This window comes from Fusarium odoratissimum, assembly GCF_000260195.1.
Source record: "Fusarium odoratissimum NRRL 54006 unplaced genomic scaffold supercont1.13, whole genome shotgun sequence".
NCBI classification, from domain to species: Eukaryota; Fungi; Ascomycota; class Sordariomycetes; order Hypocreales; family Nectriaceae; genus Fusarium; species Fusarium odoratissimum.
This window is the reverse complement of record NW_022158699.1, coordinates 60,780-79,656: the sequence shown is the minus strand read 5'-3', so window position 1 is coordinate 79,656 and position 18,877 is coordinate 60,780. Positions and strand designations below refer to the sequence as shown.

Sequence of the window (18,877 nt, the reverse complement as noted above, 5' to 3'; positions counted from 1 at the left end):
GCCGACACTCTGTCTTTCCATAACTGCGAAGTAAAGGCTACTGCCTCGTCGCAAAATACTTTATATGAGCTAGCGTCTATGAATGTTGAAGGAAAGCCAGTAAGATTCTGAGCTTGAGCTGGTGCAACTAATTCACTTATATCAGGGCCCCCATGCTAGTTACCGAGAAAATATCCCCAGGCCATCTGATTGAAGTCCCCTAACCAAAGTGTCTGCTCAGCAAGTTGTCTCGAGGAGACAGTTTAGTCCTGGTTTTCTAATATTGGTGTTAAAATAGTTACTTTAAGAAGTAAAGGGTTACTTTCTTTTTATATAGTATAATATAACAAGCTATAATTACTGTATCTAATAAATACAGAGCGCTCGGCACTGCAACTAGTTAAGCCAATATATAAACACTAACACAAGATTAGATTGGAGTGTTCAAACCCCTATCTCCTCTCTTAGTAGTCATATCTGTAGCAGAGATATCCGCCCTGGATGTCCATGACATTCCTGACAGTAACGTTCGGACGAATGCCGTAGGTAGTCATAACGTAGTCTAGAGTCAACTCTTCATATCCTCCCTGCGTGGAAGGGCCGCCTAGTTGATATAGGCGATTGCCAAAGTCTTCGGACTGCCACTTCCACCAAAGACGATCTACAAAACCGTGATGGAGATAAAAGAGCGGGTCTAAGCTGGTCAGCTCGTGATCAAGGCGGGAGGGCAACTAGGGACCGACAATATAAACTTACCTCCGGGACTTGCATCGATCTCTCCCATGACTCCGCCGATCTATAACGCCGATCAGTCGGATGTTTCACATCTCTCCTCTCAGTGTACTTACTCCACTATGACCAGCGCCATGGGTTGTGAAACCGGTCGCCTCCCAAAAGTCGCGGTAGCTGCTTTTATTATGGCATTGCTGAACATAGGTTTCGTTGCCGAGGGTGCTATTCTTCTCGTTAACTGAGCGGGATAAACAATGGTCCTTCAAAGTTTGGCCCGGACCAATGTGAAGAGTGGTATTTGCAAAAGGACCATCAATAACACATCCATCTGGATCGGTCCCATTCCCACCAAATCCTGTGTGAGGATCAAGGAGCGGTGAGCCCATGAAATTGCCTGCGTCGCGGGTTTCATCCCACCAACTATATTGTCAGTGGCGGGATTAGGAAAATATAGTTGTAGTGGTAGGACTGACGGCGTCGGTCCTTTATACCCGCACTCCTCTCTTAAGAGTTGCTCATATACATATAAATAGAGACGGTGGAATGGCAGGAACTGCGCCTGTATTTATGAAGAGCTAAGTTAACAAAGCATATCCTCTTATCCCGGCAATATATTTAGGGAATGCTGACAACCAGATGAATTATTTTCGCCTGCACCTGATGCATGGCATTCATGTCGTCAAACCTTGTGACTGTACCATTTATACCTGTCTGAGCAGGCAGCTGCATAAGACAATTTACTGCCTTCAGGTAGAATTCCTTGTCAGCGTTTGCCATATTCGCCCATTCAATACGTGTCTGAATTGTCTCGGGTGTGCATGTGCCGTTGCTGGATGATATGGCGGGTACCGGGAGTACCAGAGCCAGTATTGCAAATAGAATGAAGAACATGGTTGAAAGAGCGATCAATCTTGGCCAATTAACAAATTATTGATGAGAAGATCCGGTGGCCTGCTTCAGCCTACCAGTCAGCCTATATGAGTTGTCTGAATAGAGTTACGGGAGGACCTAAGTCTAATATAGTACGATTTTACCAATAAACCCATTGGCTTTGAATATGGAAATGATCTGCGTAACACAGCAGCTACCCAGTCCCTATCTTTTACACTCTCGGCAGAGGCTTGAAGATTGCATGCTTTAATCACCGGCCGCGCGGCGTCCACGCGTCATTCTCCACGCAGATATAATATATCAATAGGGTTTATATCCACTTATGAGTTTCAGGTGGACCGATGGCCGCCGCGACCTGCATACCACTCTTGAATAGTAGAGAAGGGATTGCCAGAACAACAGGATGCAACTTGGACGGCCAAGAACATATCTCAGAAACACCACAGTAAAAGTCAATGAAGTCGCTCACCGCGTCATCTTCCACACATCAACAGGGACTATATCCACTCATGAGTTTCAGGCAGCCCAATCATCGTCACTGCGCAGGTTGTCCACCGGAAAAGGGCAATGGGAGCCGACGAGGCACAACCGATAAGCCTGTCCAAGGTGTCACTTTCGGAGCTAGAGGTGCATCACGAGCTTCTATCTACGCATTGTCCTCCCATCTCCATGGCCGAACATCAACGTTTTGAATCGAGATGACAACGAAGTTGAGGATTTCATTCATGACTCCAATTAAGATGACGGGGCAAGTCACACAACTTCCGGGAAATTGCTACGTTGTGGGCACGGTACCCGACTTGGAGCCGGCCACTGAGAAAGAGAGGAGTTGCAGCCATGCTTCGGACTTTTTCGGAGAAGCCAGAGGAAGGGGCGGTGTTAGACATGTGCTTCAAGCCGCGGAGATCAACCATGATTAAGTTCGGTGAGAGTTTTGAATGGCCCCGTGTAGAGGGTACGCACGTTGGATACCAGATTAAGGCGCAAGGGCGGCATTGGGCTCGGGATGAGGTAGTCGAGTCCTTGGACAAGGATGGTGCTTGGAGTACCCTTCTCAAGGCTGCGTAGGAAAGCATAAGCATAAATTCTAAATGACTATCCGCTCGTATGAAACATCGGGGATCTGGCTAGGTAAAGGCAGTTAGAATAGCCTATGAGGTAAGACTTTCAGCTTCTGACTATAGACACAATGCCTAATAATACTTATCAGAAAGAGATAGAGATGACAGCCCTGGAATATATATATATATAACTGGCAGGTAGACATAGCTATTCGACGAGGCTGGAGACAAACTATGGCGCACGTTCAGGGTGACCGGGTAGACGGCGAGCTATTCTTATACCATATGATATAGTATAATACATACTTATCTGCAATATATGCTTGTTGTATATATTACCCTATTTATCCCTATCCACCTTACGAAATACACTTTCCACCTCCCTAAATATACCTTAATTCTATGCAAACCACACTATTGCCCGCTATTAATACAATCTGATCAATATTCAGACCTAGCCCTAAATCTTACTTCAAAGGCCAACACCTCATCTCCTAACCTGGCTGCAAAACGTTGTTGCCTGCCTTATGTAAAACGTCTGCAAAGCCTATCTCCCCACGCCCACAGAATTAGGCATCTCAACCGCTGGTTCCTCGAGTCTTTGCCCAGGCAACTCAGCTGGCGCCACAAGCTTTTCCTTTGGTGGTAGAGGCGGAGGTTGAGGTGTGAGTTCATCGGAGTTAGGGACGCTAGATTTGTTTGCAATTATCCCACAGGGCTGGATTAGGGCAGAGAGGTCATACTAGTTTGTGTTCAAGCTGCTTCTGTCTTGCGACATCATCCTTGTAACATCCTGCGGGAAATTGTGGGAAGGAGTAATCGGTGGGCTAGTGCCGTGACTCTGGCCGGAGCTGCTAGCTATTGGACTCATAGGCTTGTATACCCAGCAACCCGGGGCTGTACTATTCGGCGAGCCGACCCCAGCTTCAACCACAGGTAGTGTTCCGTTCAGGTTGCTAGGCATGGCGTTGTTGCTGAAGGCTTTGCGATATGCCTCGTTGAAGCCACCACGTCTGCCACAGAGGTAGATAACGCAAATTATAAGAAGAAGTACAGCCGCGCTACCGATTACAATGCCAGCAATTGCGCCGCCGCTGAGACTGTTCCCATTAGAGGGGTGGTAAGATGAACTGCCGGTTTGGCCTGAGGTGGTCGGTTCGGGTATTGCAGATTTTGTCGGTTCAGGTATTGCAGATGTACTCGAGGTGTTGGGGCCTTCCTTTGGGAAAGGTTCGCCGGGCCTTAGTTGGTAATCAACATTATCTGCCTTTTTAAGCCAGTCTTTCAAGGTCTCATTCTTCAACTACACTTATTGTCAACAGGTTGGGCGTATGACAATCTTTAGTCAGGCTTACGGGATTGACAACGCCCATCATATGGTACCTGACACAGGATCCAGGAGCACCGCAGTAATAAAAGATGGGTTCGGTATTATTGACTCTTACCCGGAATCGGGGAGCCTGGCAGCATTAGTTCTGCTGTTTCGGGTATTAGACCGCTTAGCCACTTACATCGTTGGTTATAGCCTTGACGGGCTGGAGGCCACTTGAGAAGCCTGTCCTATCTACATCAACGTACTCGTATGGGATGCATGGGTTGTCAAAGTCTCCTCGAATTACCCAGTGCGCGTCGGGATAGAAACGATATTCGAGTATATCTCCGACATCCGCTTTAATATCATTAGGAGTAAACTTATGTCCAGCCTATACCATAGGTTAGTGCAGGCTAAGAACTTAATATAAGAATTAACTAACTGCACCAACGTTAATCGTATGTGTCGTAATTGCCGTTGTAGTAGCAGTAATTTTCGTCGATAAGGGGGCCTCGGTCATCTCTATATCCACGGTCTCAGGGGCCTTCTGGGCCCAAGATCCCACGAGGATGGAAGATAGTCCCAGGAACTGCTTTGGCAACATGGTCACAGGCTCTCGCCGTTCTGATATAACACAGTGTTCATACACAAAGAAGCGATACTTGTTTAAGAAGTCAAAGAGGAGAAAGAGTCGAGGTGAGGCAGAATATGCGAGATCTGAGTTACGGGTTGATGATAGAAACAGGCCGCGGGAAGTAGGGAATGTGAAGAGAGGGAAGCGTCCAAGATAACTGTCACCAGGCAGATCTGACGCTTGGCGGCTGAGAAGAAACATGCTACGGCTGGTTATGTGGTACTTGTGTACATACTGGGAACTAAGACCTGTGTGGGCAGCGCGGTGCTGAAGATGCTTGCGGCGAGACGGGCATCACCGTCAAGTGACAGCTGGCAACATGCAGCAAACTTCTGCTGGCCACAAAAAAGTTTAAACGTGATCTTACCAGCTGGCTTCCCTCACCGGGAAGCATCGAACCTTTGGTAGGGTGGACATTTATTGAGGAAAGCAATCAGAGATGTCAGGTTACAGAGTCGATGTAACGATGAGTGACGTATAGAAACGAAGCATTATGACTCTGGTCTAATGTGGCTACGAAATGTCTCTAACAAAGAGGCTTCGAGGCGTGTTCATGATCCAAGAAATAAAGAGCCACAATCACTCCTGGCTTCGAAAAGGGTCGTAATGGCCATTCTGGCCAATAACATGAGCCAAAAAGATGACAACCTCAGCCTCAGGCAATGCTTCTTGAACCTTCATGAGCCCTTGATTTCCTTGACTAACATTCGCTGGTTCATACCCGTGTGTCGAAGCGAATATTACTGAAATCCACAGATTGAGATGATGGTGTATTGCGTTGAGATGCAGAGATGATTTAGGGGCAACTCGCCTACAGCTGTTCTAGATGGAATTGTGCCTTATAATTAAATTTATTGCTATCTAAGCAATCTTGATCGAATTTAATGGGGATATGCGGTTGCTTATTAAACAGGTCAATAGGAAGACCTATGATCCTTTTAAGTAGAAAAAAAAGGATGCGACATGTGCCTACTGTATCCGTAAGTTGGCATGCCACATTGGCAAGCTGATAGGGCAAGCCGGGAGCTTATTTTCCTTCGGAACTTCCCCTGTAGCCACCGCACTCCACGAACATGCAATATAGTAACCAACACGTCATTATGCACCACGCTATGTTGCGAACTCGTTTTGTCTCTGTACTGATTTAGTGTTAGGGTTTGCTTATCTAGCTTGCTTACTGGCACTGTAACTAACCACCATGGCAGCGTCGGCGTTTGTGAGGGGGGCAGATGTGCTGTCGATATGGTTGTCGCTTCCTCTAGAGGTCGTTCTGCGGGTGGCATATTTGCTATAATGGGGAGAGATCGAGATTAGCGGGGCCACATAGCAGAAACTGGCAGTGTTGTGTCGGCTTGCAGGATGTCTGCTTTACTACCTCAGTATCCTAGTGTAGTTAGACCCTGCACCGCAGATGTTGTCGATCCAAGCCATGGCGTTATAGTTTCGATAATCACATGCAGCCTCCCACTAAACCTAGAATAACATTACATGCTGCCGTCTTGATTGTAATGGTTGCTGCACAGACCGAATTTGCGTGGATGGTGTGTAACCTAAAGGAATTAAATGCAGACTTGATTTTGCTTATTGAAATACCAACAGAGCTGGCTGCAACTATCTGGCAAAAGCCCATCGCTACACCTACGGCACTACATACTGTACGAGGCTTGTTAGCTTGCAGCCTCAGCGGTTAGTCATTATTAGCATTTATTGGTTAGACATGGCCGTTTGAATGCTTTCTCACGGAGGGCAATTAGGGTCTGCTTCCTGATGACTCCAATCGAACAACTCCGGAGTGGCGCAAATGCGAGTGCGTCAAGTACACAGTTTATATCTATAGTAAGCCAATGATCAACAGCGTTGTGTTTCTGATCCCCAGGCAAGGGATCAATTGGCCACTTGAAGTCCTTCACAGTATGTAACATTCGAAGTCACCCTTCAACCTGCCACCTTGACCATGTACCGTATAAAGCAAGCCGTTCAAGTTAGCAGCGAAGATGTACTCAACGAAAGTGGCTCGGAAAATGAGGGAGACAATGGTATAGTTAAGGTTACAGTATGATTTTAACTATTGGATGGCGATTAGCGAGGCGAAGCACTACACATGCTCCGGTAGGTTTAGAGCTAACGTATGGACCCAGGCATGTGAAATGTGTTAAGTCGATGCAGTATAGAAATAGAGGTTTTTGAGCCTCAAGCCACCCTTGCAATGTATTGTAGATCCGGCTGGCGTCCGGTCACTTGGCCAAGGCTTTCATGGCTGCTCAGCTCCTGGGACAGAGCTGACTCCAAGACCAATCAGCCCAATCAATGTGAGCCTAGCCATATACCGGCGATGTAACCCAGACTGTGAGGGCTGTCCGCCTGCTGATCGTGCTCGTGCTCGTGCAAGAGGCTCTCGGAATCAGTGTTCAAGATAATAGTGAGAAAACACGCCAAAGGACGACGGGCAAGAATGGGGACGTGGCCTGGTCATTAAATCCAAGCGCCGCCTTTCCACGTCTATCTCAGTTCTCAACTTCAATGCTCGATTGACCTTGATTCGTTTCCATCAAATATGCACTCTAATATTCTCATTATTGCCACCTTGGCCATGCTTGCCGCCGCGGCATCCGCTATATCCCACAAAGTCGAGGTTGGCAAGAGGGGGAATTGGGATTCGCTCTTAGTAACATCACAGCAGACGAGGGAAATATCGTCGAGTTCTATTTTAAGACAATGTATAGTGTTGTTGCCGGCGATTAAATTTCTACATGGAATTTTATAATATCAACAAGATATAAATAATACAATAATTAATATAAGTATTTACTCATATTAAGTATTTCAAGTAATATAATAATTATTATTTCAGTTTTATATTTAAGTAGTACTTTTTAAGGGGTTTCTTATTTACTAAGAAATAAATTATTTACTCTAATAGTAATAAGGGTATTCTTAACACCTTATCATACTTATATAACTATCTTAAGAAAGTCTTTGGCGTTCTCGGAGGGGAAATTCTTATCTGTTGGTGTGAAGAGGGTGAGTTATTAATCTAAAAATGCGGGATGTAGTTGCATGTGGCAGCGGGATGTTCATAGTCAATGCGTCGAACAACTCATCATCATAGTTCAGCAACAAGCAAGAAAAACTCACCTTGGTCTCTATTGAAAGCCTGAGATAGGCAGGCGTGAAAGAATCTTGTTTGCATTCCTATGGGCTCTTGTGTCAAGCAGGGAAACTCTCCATGAACCCCTCGGGTGCGGCCTGGAGGCACTTCTCGAGGACATGGCCATGACTTTGAACCGCCAGCTGTAGACATCATCTCATTATCGTCCGCTTACTCTTCCTCTTTATAGTCCGAGACTTGTGTCCCGGTGTTGACGCGGGCTGCAAGGCGTTTATTGAAGCCGGTGCAGCTGTTGGTCGGACCTTTGTGCACATGGTCCTCAAGATGTGAGAAATGACGATTGAGACCTATTCCTTCCAATAGTACGTGTCTCTTTACTTCAGGCATCCCCTCGAGGGTCCTCTAATTTAAGCATCACCACAAGAGGTTCAAGGGAGAGCGCCGATAGAGGCGCAGACAAATCTTCCACAAAGTTAAGCGAGAAGAGATGAAGAGAGCTTGCTTTTCAGGCGAGATCTGAATATCGGCGACAGGGTCGGCGGCGGAGGAGGAGGGGAAGGGGCCATGATGGAGGATGAGAAAAATAACGACTTGGAGTTTGTATGTGTTGGAGGATGATGAGAAGGGAGAGAGAATCGCCAAGTCTTGGTTGGGTAGCTTCAGTTGAACGTTCGTTGAACGGAGCAGGTAACATCACAAAAAGATATGGATGATGTTTGGCACCTTGGATATCGAGCATGCGTAGCAAGTGAAGATGGTTTGAAGATATTAGTGAGACCCTTGAGTGGCATAAAATCAGTTTGCCAGTGCCAGTGCCAGACGCTTTTAATAGTATTCTCACCAATGAATAATAGAACTCCGATGGATGGTACAGGTGGGTTGGTCCATGAATGTGGTAGAATGGGTTGCAATATCGGTCACGATAAATTCTAGTTAAATGGAAACACTCGCAAATCAAAACTCTTCTATGCCAACACAAACTTGATCAAGATATCATTACATGTCGGCCAAGTCTATACTCCGAACCTACTCCTGGTGCAACGTCGGATTGTCATTCTCCTTGGGCATGGGCACGAACAACCAGGAAATGGCTGTAGCGACCAAAAGCGCACAAAGAACAGGCTGCAAAACCTTGACGCCGGCGCTGGATGCCACGAGACCAGTTATGATTGGGAACACACAACCTCCGAGTTGTGCGCAGACAAACACAAACGCCAGGGCCGTGGACTTGATGCGATCATTGAAGAGTTTGGAAGCGACCGAGACGCCCTGATCTTGTCAGCTTGATCTACCGTACAATGGAGTGACTCACTGTAGCAAAGTATGGACCCGTGAAGAATCCTAAAAAGCTGATAGCGATGGAAGCAGCAATGATATTTGGAACCCTGTAATCGTTAACAACGTCCAGCCACGCATGACTCGAGGTCGGGTGACGTACAGCCAGAACAGCAACTGAAGGCCGATGCTGATAATTGTAAAACTGAAAATCATCTTACGAACCCCAAAGCGATGTATGGGCTCAGCCAGCAGCATTCGTCCAAGTAGTGATCCTCCATTAAAGCCAGCAGATACAAAACCCATCTGGTTGATATCGCCGTCGCGAACAACGATGAGATACTCAACAACCCATCCACCGGCTGTGAGGACGGCGCCAAGGTAAAAAAAGAAGAACAAGCTAATAAGTAAGAAACCCTTGTTCTTAAATGTGTCTTTTATTAAAGAGAATGCGTCTTCGTTCCTTGAAGCCGGTAACTCATCAGCCTCGAGAGTCCGCTCGGTAAGTGGCCGCTTTCTCTTGAGTCTCAGAGTATCCCAGAATGCATAAAAGACAAAGGCGACGTTAAGAACACCAATTGCAAGAGGAAACGTATAGAATAGAAACCATTTCGGAGTGCCTGCGGCTACGGCAGTAGCGACAAAGGGCCCCACGAGACAACCCGCCATGTACATGGAGTGAATAAAGGCCAGCCATCGATGTGATGCCTTTGTTCCAGCAACATACGTGTTTCCGTGCGTATCTTGGTACGCTTGGCCGAGACTACTAATAAAAAAGGTCACGGTAAAGAGGGCAAATGGCGGCTTCCAAGATCGCAGAACGTGTGCAATAACTTGCAGAATAGCTCCGAGGGCGAGCATGGAGCCAAGGTCAAAGACTTGGCAAAGATGAGTGTTAGAAAAGGCGACAATAAACCATCCCATAAAGTTTGCGCCGTAACTAGGAGGACGGTTAGGTTGAGAACTGAACACGTTGAGCTTTAACTCACACTGATGAGACAATGGCCGTGGTGACGCCATAATCTCGGATGATGTGAGGAATCAGGGCTCCGATACTTCCATCGTTGATTCCGGCGACAAAGAAGGAGAAGCCTGCACTCAAGAGCTTGAGTAGTTCTGCGGTATCGGGCTTGTTGGATGAAGGCGGTGGCTCAGTGTCGTCGAGTGAATTGCTTGGGGCATTTTTTTGGTCGCGAAGCTCGATCGCCTCGGTGCCTGTCTCGGCCTGCGTAATGGTCGCCATTGTCGCCATTGTCGCTACACTTGGAGGGTTGAAAAGAAAGGTTCAAGTTGAGTCGCCAGGTGGAGGTCCAATTCGTTTTTTCCATTTGGGGGAAAAATCGGTTGCCCATCAAGTCCGGGGCCCCGACAATACAGATCATGGCCATAAAACTTTCCAATTATTACCTCACTTTAGTACTGCTGTATGTATTTTAAGCTCTGGAGCGCTTAATGCGTAGTACTTCTGTGGAGCTCTCCGGCCATATCGGGCCGGCATGGCTAAATAGCGGCAGATTTACAGAGGTCGCTTTTAAAAGTGCTTGCCTGCATAGTTAATTTTAAGCAGATTTTGATTATTATTTTCTAATTGCTACTCTAATTTAAGATAAGACATTCATCATACTGCCAACCCTATCCCTACTTGTATTACTAATCGTGAGTTTAAGGATATGGAGCATGCTATTTACATGAGTCGAGTTGAATGAGATAATAATGTACAAGCTCACCAATCTCGCCAATCCGACCCCGCATGCTCAGATTCTCCCCGGATTTCCCGCGATGCTTTCTGGATCTACCCCGGTTTGATAAGAGTGGCACTTTTCTGATAGTGTCGACGCCGCTCTCCGTCGCTTGGGGTTTTGCGGGGTCTCTCCTGCGTGTTGCCTCGCCTTGACGTTGGCTAAGGCTCCATTCACTCCACGCTCGCGAACACAGCCGCGCGTTTGAGGCGACGCGAAAGCCCCTTATGACTCCAAGCGTCCATGGGAATGAAGGGGATCCTCGCCAGATATGGTTATTTACCCTGTCGATCTGGCCTTCCTCGTATGATGATGCTGGGTCATCTACCGGAATTGGTTGCCGGGGATATACCCACTTCCCCTGAACCCGGTTGCAGCTTCACCCGGCGGGTCAGGATTTACTGTGCACAAGGATATCGCATGGTCTTGTGAAGCGCAAAGGAAGTTGACATAGCCATATAATCAAGACTCATTTGCAAATAGTACATCGTCGACTGCTGGATAGGCTGGGGAAGCTAGGTTCCCCTTCCTACTAAGCCTTGCACACTTGCATAGTAGCTCCAGTTCAAATGTTCACCTACTCCCCATACCTGGGGCTCTTGTGAGCGGCAGCTTTATCCAATTGCAATCGAGCTTCATGCAATCCCATTTATCCGCTCTTGTGATCCACCTCCACGGACATAACCTTGGCCTTGCCCTCTAAGTACTGCGTATCAGCATCTTCTCCATCGAAGATGTATGTCATCTGCTCGAGGGTACGGCCTCGAGTCTCAGGGTAGAAGAAGTAGGCGATCACGAGGAAGGCGATGAGAAAGACGATGTAGGTGAAGTAGTACTTCCAACCGATACTCCCAAGTGCGATCGGGTTGACAAACATGTTGAAAATGCCAGCCAGAATACCTGAGGACCACATGACGCTGAAACCTCGGGATCGGAGCTGATACTGCCAGATCTCAATGGGATATGCGATGACTAGTGGTGTCCTAAAATAGTCCGTCTTAGCTGAGCACTGTGCACCGTTTAGACGTACGTTAGTGACTTACAGTGCAATATCGTAACCCGCGAAAAAGACAAAAAGGAGAGGAATGACAGCGACGCCCACAGCAGAGTTTCCTGTGTTTGCGAAAGAGCCCGATAATCCAGTAATGACGATATAGCTAGCCAACATAGTTGCGGCAGACGTGAGGAACAAAGGTCGTCGGCCGAGCTTCTCGACGCATGCTGCCGCTGTGACAGCCCAGATAAGGTTCCAAACCTGCAGGCATGCAGAGATGAGCGTTTGGTGAGTAACGCTGGTGATACCAACAGTCTGAAGGACAAGAGCAAGGTAGTACGAGGCAACGCCGTTACCACTCCACTGACTGAACACTCCCAGAGAAACCGAGATAAGCAGTCTCCATCTGTTGCCCTTGGTCTTGAGCATGTCTGCGTAGCTAGCACTGGCATGGGCCTCCTGCTCGGCCTTGATGGTGTTTGTAATCTCCTCAGTCTCAAATTGGACTAGAGGCGAGTTGATATCTCCACCAGCATGGTGCTTTGCGATGACCTGAGCTGCCTCTTCGTTGCGATCTACGGACGCAAGCCATCGAGGAGATTCAGGCGCAATGAAGAATCCAGGGAAAGCCAAAGCAGGAAGCAGGATCTGCATCAGCGATGGAAGGCGCCAGTCCCAGGAGCTGCCATAGTTCCTAGTTCCGAATGTTACCCATGCCGAGATGATACTGCCAAGGTAGAAGCCGCACTGGAAGCAAGCGGAAGCGATGGCTCGGTGGGTGGGATAGGCGATTTCGTTAATGAGCAGGGGCGCACCACTGGTGTACCATCCTGCTGCAGCACCAAGTAGGCCGCGAGCGGCGATGAAGGCTGCTGGGTTATGTGCTGCCGTCTGTAGAACGGTGCCAGAAACGAGAAAGACGTAGCCGATGTAAAGTCCTGGCTTGCGACCGTACTTGTTCGAAGTCCAGGCGGCGAGGAAGAAGGAAAAACCGTTCATGAACCAGTAAATGGCGTTGATGAATCCAAGCCAAGCACCCTGTGGCATGTTCATGAACTGGTTCCACTTGGGAAGCGCTTGGAGACCGTTCATCAAAGAACCATCGTATCCGTTGGCGGATGCTGATGAGACTATGTTAGCCTCGTCAATTATGCGAGGAGGGATTGTCGCGGGACTTACAGAACATGACCAGGGAGAGAATAATGAAGTTGAGCCTCAATAGATGACCCTGCTTGTACCAAGGCTTTCCATCTGAAGGTAACACCGACGCCAGTGTGTCAGCGACGGTGTCTGCCCTCTTGACTGGAGCTTCGCTGGCACTCATGATATTCAGGTATAGACAATTGATGAAAAAGCGAGGCCTTGTGTCTCTTGCAAGGTTTCTGTGCTGATGTTTGAGCAATGGTATTCTCATGGGTTCGGCTTCAACTTTATAGACAGTCGCATCTCGTTCCCCAACTCGACTGAGGAGCCGAAAGGTTGGGGGTCTAACTTTATCTGGTGGAATCAATATCTGGGGTCGGGGCGACTTAGCGTCTGATTCAAGATAAGAACCATTCTGGGGTTTCTCCAGACCTGGTGATACCTGGTGATACCGGCTAGGTCGGCCAGCATGGGCCCGATAGGTTTTGATGACAGCACTGGCAGGGCCTAGAAGGCCTCTAGCGAGGTTGGCAGTCAGTTGTGCGGAGAATTGGCGGAGAAATATACGTAGTCGTTTAGGCGGAGGAGGCAATATGGCGGAGGCGGAGAATTGCCAGAACTAGTAAGTCCCAGACGCAGGTCTAGGCTTGGTAGAAGGTCAGGACCGATTGGCTATCATTTGAATTTGAAGTGGCCTATAAGAGTGATAAGCTAAAGCTAACATGAGGGCAATTAATTCTCGGCCGTATTGAATATCTGCAAATAACACTTCTGATACACATCTCAGAGAGTGATAAACTGCACTATCTATTCACGCATGATCTCAAGCTAGGGACAATCTAAGTTCTTTCACCCGGTCCCTATTCCATCCCGTTATCATGTCGCCACTCTTGAGCGATACTTGCGCAGATAAGCTATCCGTCGACGAGCTACTCTCAAAACTCACAGTCGACGAAAAGGTCGCTCTTCTTGCAGGTAAGATCCAAACTTCGCATTACGACAGCACGCTCCATTCGGGTGTTAATTCTTGGATAGGCAAGGACTTTTGGCACACGACACCATTACCTCACCACGATATACCATCCATACGCCTCTCCGATGGACCGAACGGCGTTCGCGGTACAAGATTCTTCGACAGTGTTGCTTCGTCATGTCTCCCATGCGGGACAGCATTGGGCGCGACATTCAATACAGACTTATTGGCTGAGATTGGACAGTTACAGGGTCGGGAAGCCAAGGCGAAGGGAGTTGTCTGCGTGCTTGGCCCTACACTCAACATCCAGAGGGGTCCACTGGGTGGCCGCGGCTTTGAGTCCTTCTCTGAAGATCCGCTGCTTTCTGGTATTCTGTCGGGGTACTACACAAGAGGTGTTCAAAAGGAGAACATCGCAACTACGCTGAAACACTTTGCCTGCAATGATATGGAGCATGAGCGCATGGCCGTCAATGTGATTATAACACAGCGCGCGATGCGGGAGATTTACTTGTTGCCATTTATGCTTGCCATTAGTATAGGTGATCCTCGGGCAATCATGACAGCATACAACAAGGTCAATGGCGTACATGTCTCGGAGAGCAAGACACTATTGCAGAAGATTTTTCGGGAGGAGTGGAAGTTTGACGGACTCGTCATGAGCGACTGGTGAGTGGGCTTACGGAAACATCTAAAGATCATCCTTCTGACCTTTTTTGCTTCACCTTCTAGGTTTGGTACCTATAGCACAACAGGGTCTGTTCACGCTGGCCTTGACCTGGAAATGCCTGGCCCAACGCTTTGGAGAGGTCCAGCATTATCCCATGCTATCATGGCCAACAAAGTCACTGAAGAACAGCTCGACAACCGCGTGCGCAACATCCTCAACCTCATCAATTACTCGCGCGCCTCCGGTGTGCCTGAGAACGCACCCGAGAAACGATTGAACCGCCCACAAGACCAGGCACTTCTGCGACGAGCAGCGTCAGAGTCCATTGTCCTTCTCAAGAACAACGATAATGTCTTGCCGTTTGTCAAATCAAAGACCACTGCGGTCATTGGACCAAACGCCAAGATTACCCGTTTTTGTGGAGGCGGCAGCGCGTCGCTTCTTCCATACTATAGTGTTTCACCCTACGATGGCATCGCGAAGCAATGTGAGAAAGTGCATTTTTCACAAGGCGCAATGGACCACCAGATGCTACCACAGATGGGCGATGTGCTTAGGACTGACAAGGGTCAACGGGGCTTCACTTGGAGGGCCTACAATGAACCCGCGACAATCAAGGATCGAGTTCCGTTGGACGAGCGCGTTCTTACCGATTCCAATTGCTTCTTCTTAGACTACGAACACCCTGACCTGGCTCCAGTTTGGTTCTCTCAGGCAGAAGGAATCTTCACACCTGAGGAGAGTGGCCTCTACGACTTTGGACTCGGAGTGGAAGGCACAGGCAAGCTCTTCATCAACGATGCACTCTTGATCAGCAACATCGAGGACCAAAAACCAGGCGAGACGCTATTCGGTTCTGGTACTGTGGAGGAAAAGGGCAGCATGGAACTAGTTGCGGGCCAAGACTATAAAGTCCGGGTGGAATGGGGCTGTTTCAAAACAAGCAAATTGCCACCTTCTGGTCCCGTCGGTGGTCGGCACGGAGGGTTCAGATTTGGCGCGTGCAGACGGATTGACCCTGCTCAAGCCATTGAAGAAGCCGCGCAAGTAGCCAAGTCTGTGGATCAGGTCGTTCTGGTCGTGGGTCTGAATGGTGAGCTGGAGTCCGAGGGCACAGACCGTACTACCATGGATATGAGCGCTCATACCAACGCTCTTGTCTCTAAGGTGCTTGCGGCAAACGTCAATACTGCTGTGGTGGTTCAGTCAGGCACACCTGTTGGTATGCGTTGGATCGACGACGCTAAAGCTGTCTGCCATGCTTGGTACGGTGGCAACGAGACGGGAAATGCTATCGCAGATGTGTTATTTGGTGACGTGAACCCAGTAAGCTTTCTCCCGATCCGACTAGGCAGAGAATCCGGAAGTGATAGCTGACATTGACAATAGGCTGGCAAGCTGCCCTTGACGATACCTCGTCGTCTTCAAGACAACCCTACATACTTCAACTTCCGTAGCGAGGCAGGACGTGTCCTCTACGGCGAGGACGTATATGTAGGATATCGGTACTACGAGAAGATCGATTGCAAACCTCTGTGTCCTTTCGGTCACGGCCTATCATACACCGCCTTCTCGCTCCAGAATCGCAACGTGCAGGTTGATGATGCTTGCAAAGTTACGATTGATATGGATACGGTCCTTTCTACAAGCTACTGGCATGAGGGTCGTGATAAATGGTGTAGCGAGAGGGGTGAGTATAGGGTATTGGTTGGTACGAGCAGTGCGGATACGCCATTGGTGGCGACATTCGCGGTAGACAAAACAAGATATTGGACCGGTCTCGCACCCTAATTTCGGGGGATATATAGAATAGACTAAGACCTAGAAGAGATCATGCAAATAAGCATTGTGCCCTCATGCTTAGAGTAGTGTAACAATGACTCAAGTGGTGCACGTGACCATAGTCTTAGGCGTCCCGGCCTTCGGGTACTTAGCCGTGGCACTTTCTAGCATATCTCGAGCGGGGATGGATCGGCCCGTCTCCTCAATCCTCCCTAGCGATAAGGCGCTACTCCACCCCTACCCATTGGCCAAATATCGAGGATCGACAGCGCTGTCATTGTCTAAGTCAAATCTCTGCGTCTATTACCAATATCGTTTCTCCAGATTGACACTCACTAAAAATGTCAACGAGTCCTACTTCCTCCAGGGTTGTTGCACGGCAAGCATGCGATGTATGTCGCCTCCGGAAACGAAAATGCAGCTTTGGTTCCCAGGGCAGCCTGCTCTGGACGAATATACTAGACTCGTCCATGACGTGCGACAACTGCAAAAAGTCAAACTCCCAGTGCACGTTTCAGTTACCATCGAAAGCACGAGGCCCGAAAAGGAAGACCGAGTACCGACTCAGCGTTTCTGGGTCAGCCCTTTCAGAAGCCGACTTGGGTCTAGAAGCTCAGAGTCCCACTTCGCCACAGTCGTTTTCAAACCCCGGGAGCTCCTTTACATCGCTTGCAGAGCCTTCTGTGTCACCTGCAAGCTGTATACTCCCATATGCGACTGACATCCTTTTCCCGCGAGACCTTGTGCGGTTCATTCTCAACGACTATGTAACATACGTTTATCCACTGATCCCTGTGATTCACCGCCCATCGTTTGAAACAGACCTTGACGGGAATCGTGACTTACACGATGATGATTTTCTCACATTGATCGTCTCTTTATGCGCCGTTACTGTCGGACTATTGCCGTCTAGGTTGCAAACCTATCGCGAGTTCTCAAGTCCCCTGCCATTCCGCACACGCTCAGAGATGGCGAACTGCTGTTACAAGCTCAACCAAAGCTTTCGAGACACGACGTATTTCGATACGGTCAGTCATCAAAAACGGGCGAGTAGCTTTCTCCTAGGCGTCACGTTTCATCAGACGGGCAATAACAACCTCTGGCGGATGTTTGAAGTGGAATCCATGCAGCTGTTACGTCTGTTGGAAGTGCAGCACATCTCGAGCTATGCGGGCTTGGACGCCATAGAGGTCCAACTGCGCAAAAAGGCTTTTTGGTTGATGTTCTACGGCTATTTGCATCAGATGCATAACTTGCGCAACGAGCGGTTGACATTTCTCGACCCTGTAATGTCATGTGAAATCAATTTCGAAGACCTCATGCCGGTTCCCGTGGACGACGAATATATATCATCCAGCGGCATCCTTCCATGTCCTGAGACTGAAGCCTCTCAGTCTCTGACCTCGGGCTTCAACATCCATTCGCGCATTTTCTCGGCTGCTTTAAGACCTCCAGGTTCGGATGCCAAGAGGCATTGCATCTGCAGCCACGTGCAAGATCCCGCGGTGCGTCTAGCGTCTCTCCAAGATAGGGTGCATCACCTCAAGTTTATGCTCGACACGGTGTTGCCGGCATACAGATCATGGAACAAGTCCACTACAGCCGCCGCTCCTACTACTTCGCCTGGGCGAGATAATGTGGCAAATATACAGCGCGAAGCCATTCGTGCCAATATACACGTCACGCAATTGTGGCTTCAAATTATGCTACTTGATCAAATTGACACACTTGGCGGCCAGCGTGGAAAGGGATTCACGAGTCCTTCGATGGCGTATTCTACCTCATCCCCAAGACCACAAGACTTTGCATCATGGGATGAACGCGAAGATATCTGTCGACAATTCCTACATCTCTTGAATTCACTCTCTCAACCCAGTCTAGAACCGAATGGTCTTTCTCTGGTCAGTCAATATTCATCTCGTCACAAGGAAAAAAGTCTAAAAAACCTGATTCACGCTAACATCCTGTTCTTAAACAAATATAGGTGTACAAAGTCAGAGACGTCGCTGTTTCGCTGTTATCGTGTCCATATGATCCTTCTGAAGAGCGGACACGGCGAGCAACAGAGTATCTGCGCGAGTTCGCTAGACTCTTATCCATATTTGATGCCAGCGAGCAGGTTAACTTATTAAGTCTGCAGAGTTGGATTGATACTAGTCGAGATAAGCATACAATAGAGTTGCAAATTCCATTTAACCTGATGGAGTCAGGATGAAATTTACTAATCAGAATACTTCTGTTGTTAGTGAAAGCTTCCATTCAAGTTTCATTAATAAAAAAAAGAGTTGATCTCGGCGACTTAGGTCCTGTTTTGGTACGAACTCACTATATGCCCTGATTCTTATGATGCGTGAAATTGATCACTCATTCCACTAAGTGGGTTAAGTCAAAGGACTGGGAACCTGCTACCCCAGGATCCCGCCAGCCTAATTACACTAAAGTATTATATTCTTAATTTTTAATATTAGACTAAATAAAATTATTATTAAACTAGTATTTTAAGCTTTATATAGTCTTATAATGATATTATATATAAAAATAAAAAGATAATTTTTATTTATAAATTTATAATATAAAGAGTAT

The 18,877-nt window shown here is 47.9% G+C and overlaps 7 protein-coding genes across 7 annotated transcripts; 3 read left to right on the top strand and 4 right to left on the bottom strand.

Moving 5' to 3' along the window:
• Positions 1–443: 443 nt before the first annotated feature.
• FOIG_08389 (uncharacterized protein) lies at positions 444–1,602 on the bottom strand (the record flags this gene model as incomplete). Its single annotated transcript, XM_031208422.1, has 4 exons — positions 444–673; positions 736–775; positions 828–1,131; positions 1,397–1,602. 4 exons carry the CDS (start codon positions 1,600–1,602, stop codon positions 444–446), a joined length of 780 nt encoding a protein of 259 aa, XP_031061428.1.
• A 912-nt stretch (positions 1,603–2,514) lies between these two features.
• Positions 2,515–2,670, top strand: FOIG_08388 (uncharacterized protein; the record flags this gene model as incomplete). Its single annotated transcript, XM_031208421.1, has 1 exon — positions 2,515–2,670. One exon carries the CDS (start codon positions 2,515–2,517, stop codon positions 2,668–2,670), a length of 156 nt encoding a protein of 51 aa, XP_031061427.1.
• A 735-nt stretch (positions 2,671–3,405) lies between these two features.
• On the bottom strand, positions 3,406–4,810 carry FOIG_08387 (uncharacterized protein; the record flags this gene model as incomplete). The annotated part of the gene is made up of 4 exons (XM_031208420.1): positions 3,406–3,966; positions 4,019–4,123; positions 4,175–4,366; positions 4,418–4,810. 4 exons carry the CDS (start codon positions 4,808–4,810, stop codon positions 3,406–3,408), a joined length of 1,251 nt encoding a protein of 416 aa, XP_031061426.1.
• Positions 4,811–8,526: 3,716 nt separating this feature from the next.
• On the bottom strand, positions 8,527–10,386 carry FOIG_08386 (uncharacterized protein). Its single transcript, XM_031208419.1, has 4 exons — positions 9,983–10,386; positions 9,157–9,933; positions 9,031–9,103; positions 8,527–8,987 (listed from the first exon to the last, which is right to left on the bottom strand). The coding sequence occupies exons 1-4, from the start codon at positions 10,243–10,245 to the stop codon at positions 8,745–8,747; spliced, it is 1,356 nt and encodes a 451-aa protein (XP_031061425.1). The 5' UTR covers positions 10,246–10,386; the 3' UTR covers positions 8,527–8,744.
• Positions 10,387–11,381: 995 nt separating this feature from the next.
• On the bottom strand, positions 11,382–13,050 carry FOIG_08385 (uncharacterized protein; the record flags this gene model as incomplete). The annotated part of the gene is made up of 3 exons (XM_031208418.1): positions 11,382–11,715; positions 11,776–12,847; positions 12,906–13,050. 3 exons carry the CDS (start codon positions 13,048–13,050, stop codon positions 11,382–11,384), a joined length of 1,551 nt encoding a protein of 516 aa, XP_031061424.1.
• Positions 13,051–13,747: 697 nt separating this feature from the next.
• FOIG_08384 (beta-glucosidase) lies at positions 13,748–16,303 on the top strand (the record flags this gene model as incomplete). Its single annotated transcript, XM_031208417.1, has 4 exons — positions 13,748–13,844; positions 13,905–14,511; positions 14,575–15,838; positions 15,902–16,303. 4 exons carry the CDS (start codon positions 13,748–13,750, stop codon positions 16,301–16,303), a joined length of 2,370 nt encoding a protein of 789 aa, XP_031061423.1.
• Positions 16,304–16,635: 332 nt separating this feature from the next.
• FOIG_08383 (uncharacterized protein) lies at positions 16,636–18,509 on the top strand (the record flags this gene model as incomplete). Its single annotated transcript, XM_031208416.1, has 2 exons — positions 16,636–18,195; positions 18,279–18,509. 2 exons carry the CDS (start codon positions 16,636–16,638, stop codon positions 18,507–18,509), a joined length of 1,791 nt encoding a protein of 596 aa, XP_031061422.1.
• Positions 18,510–18,877: the final 368 nt, after the last annotated feature.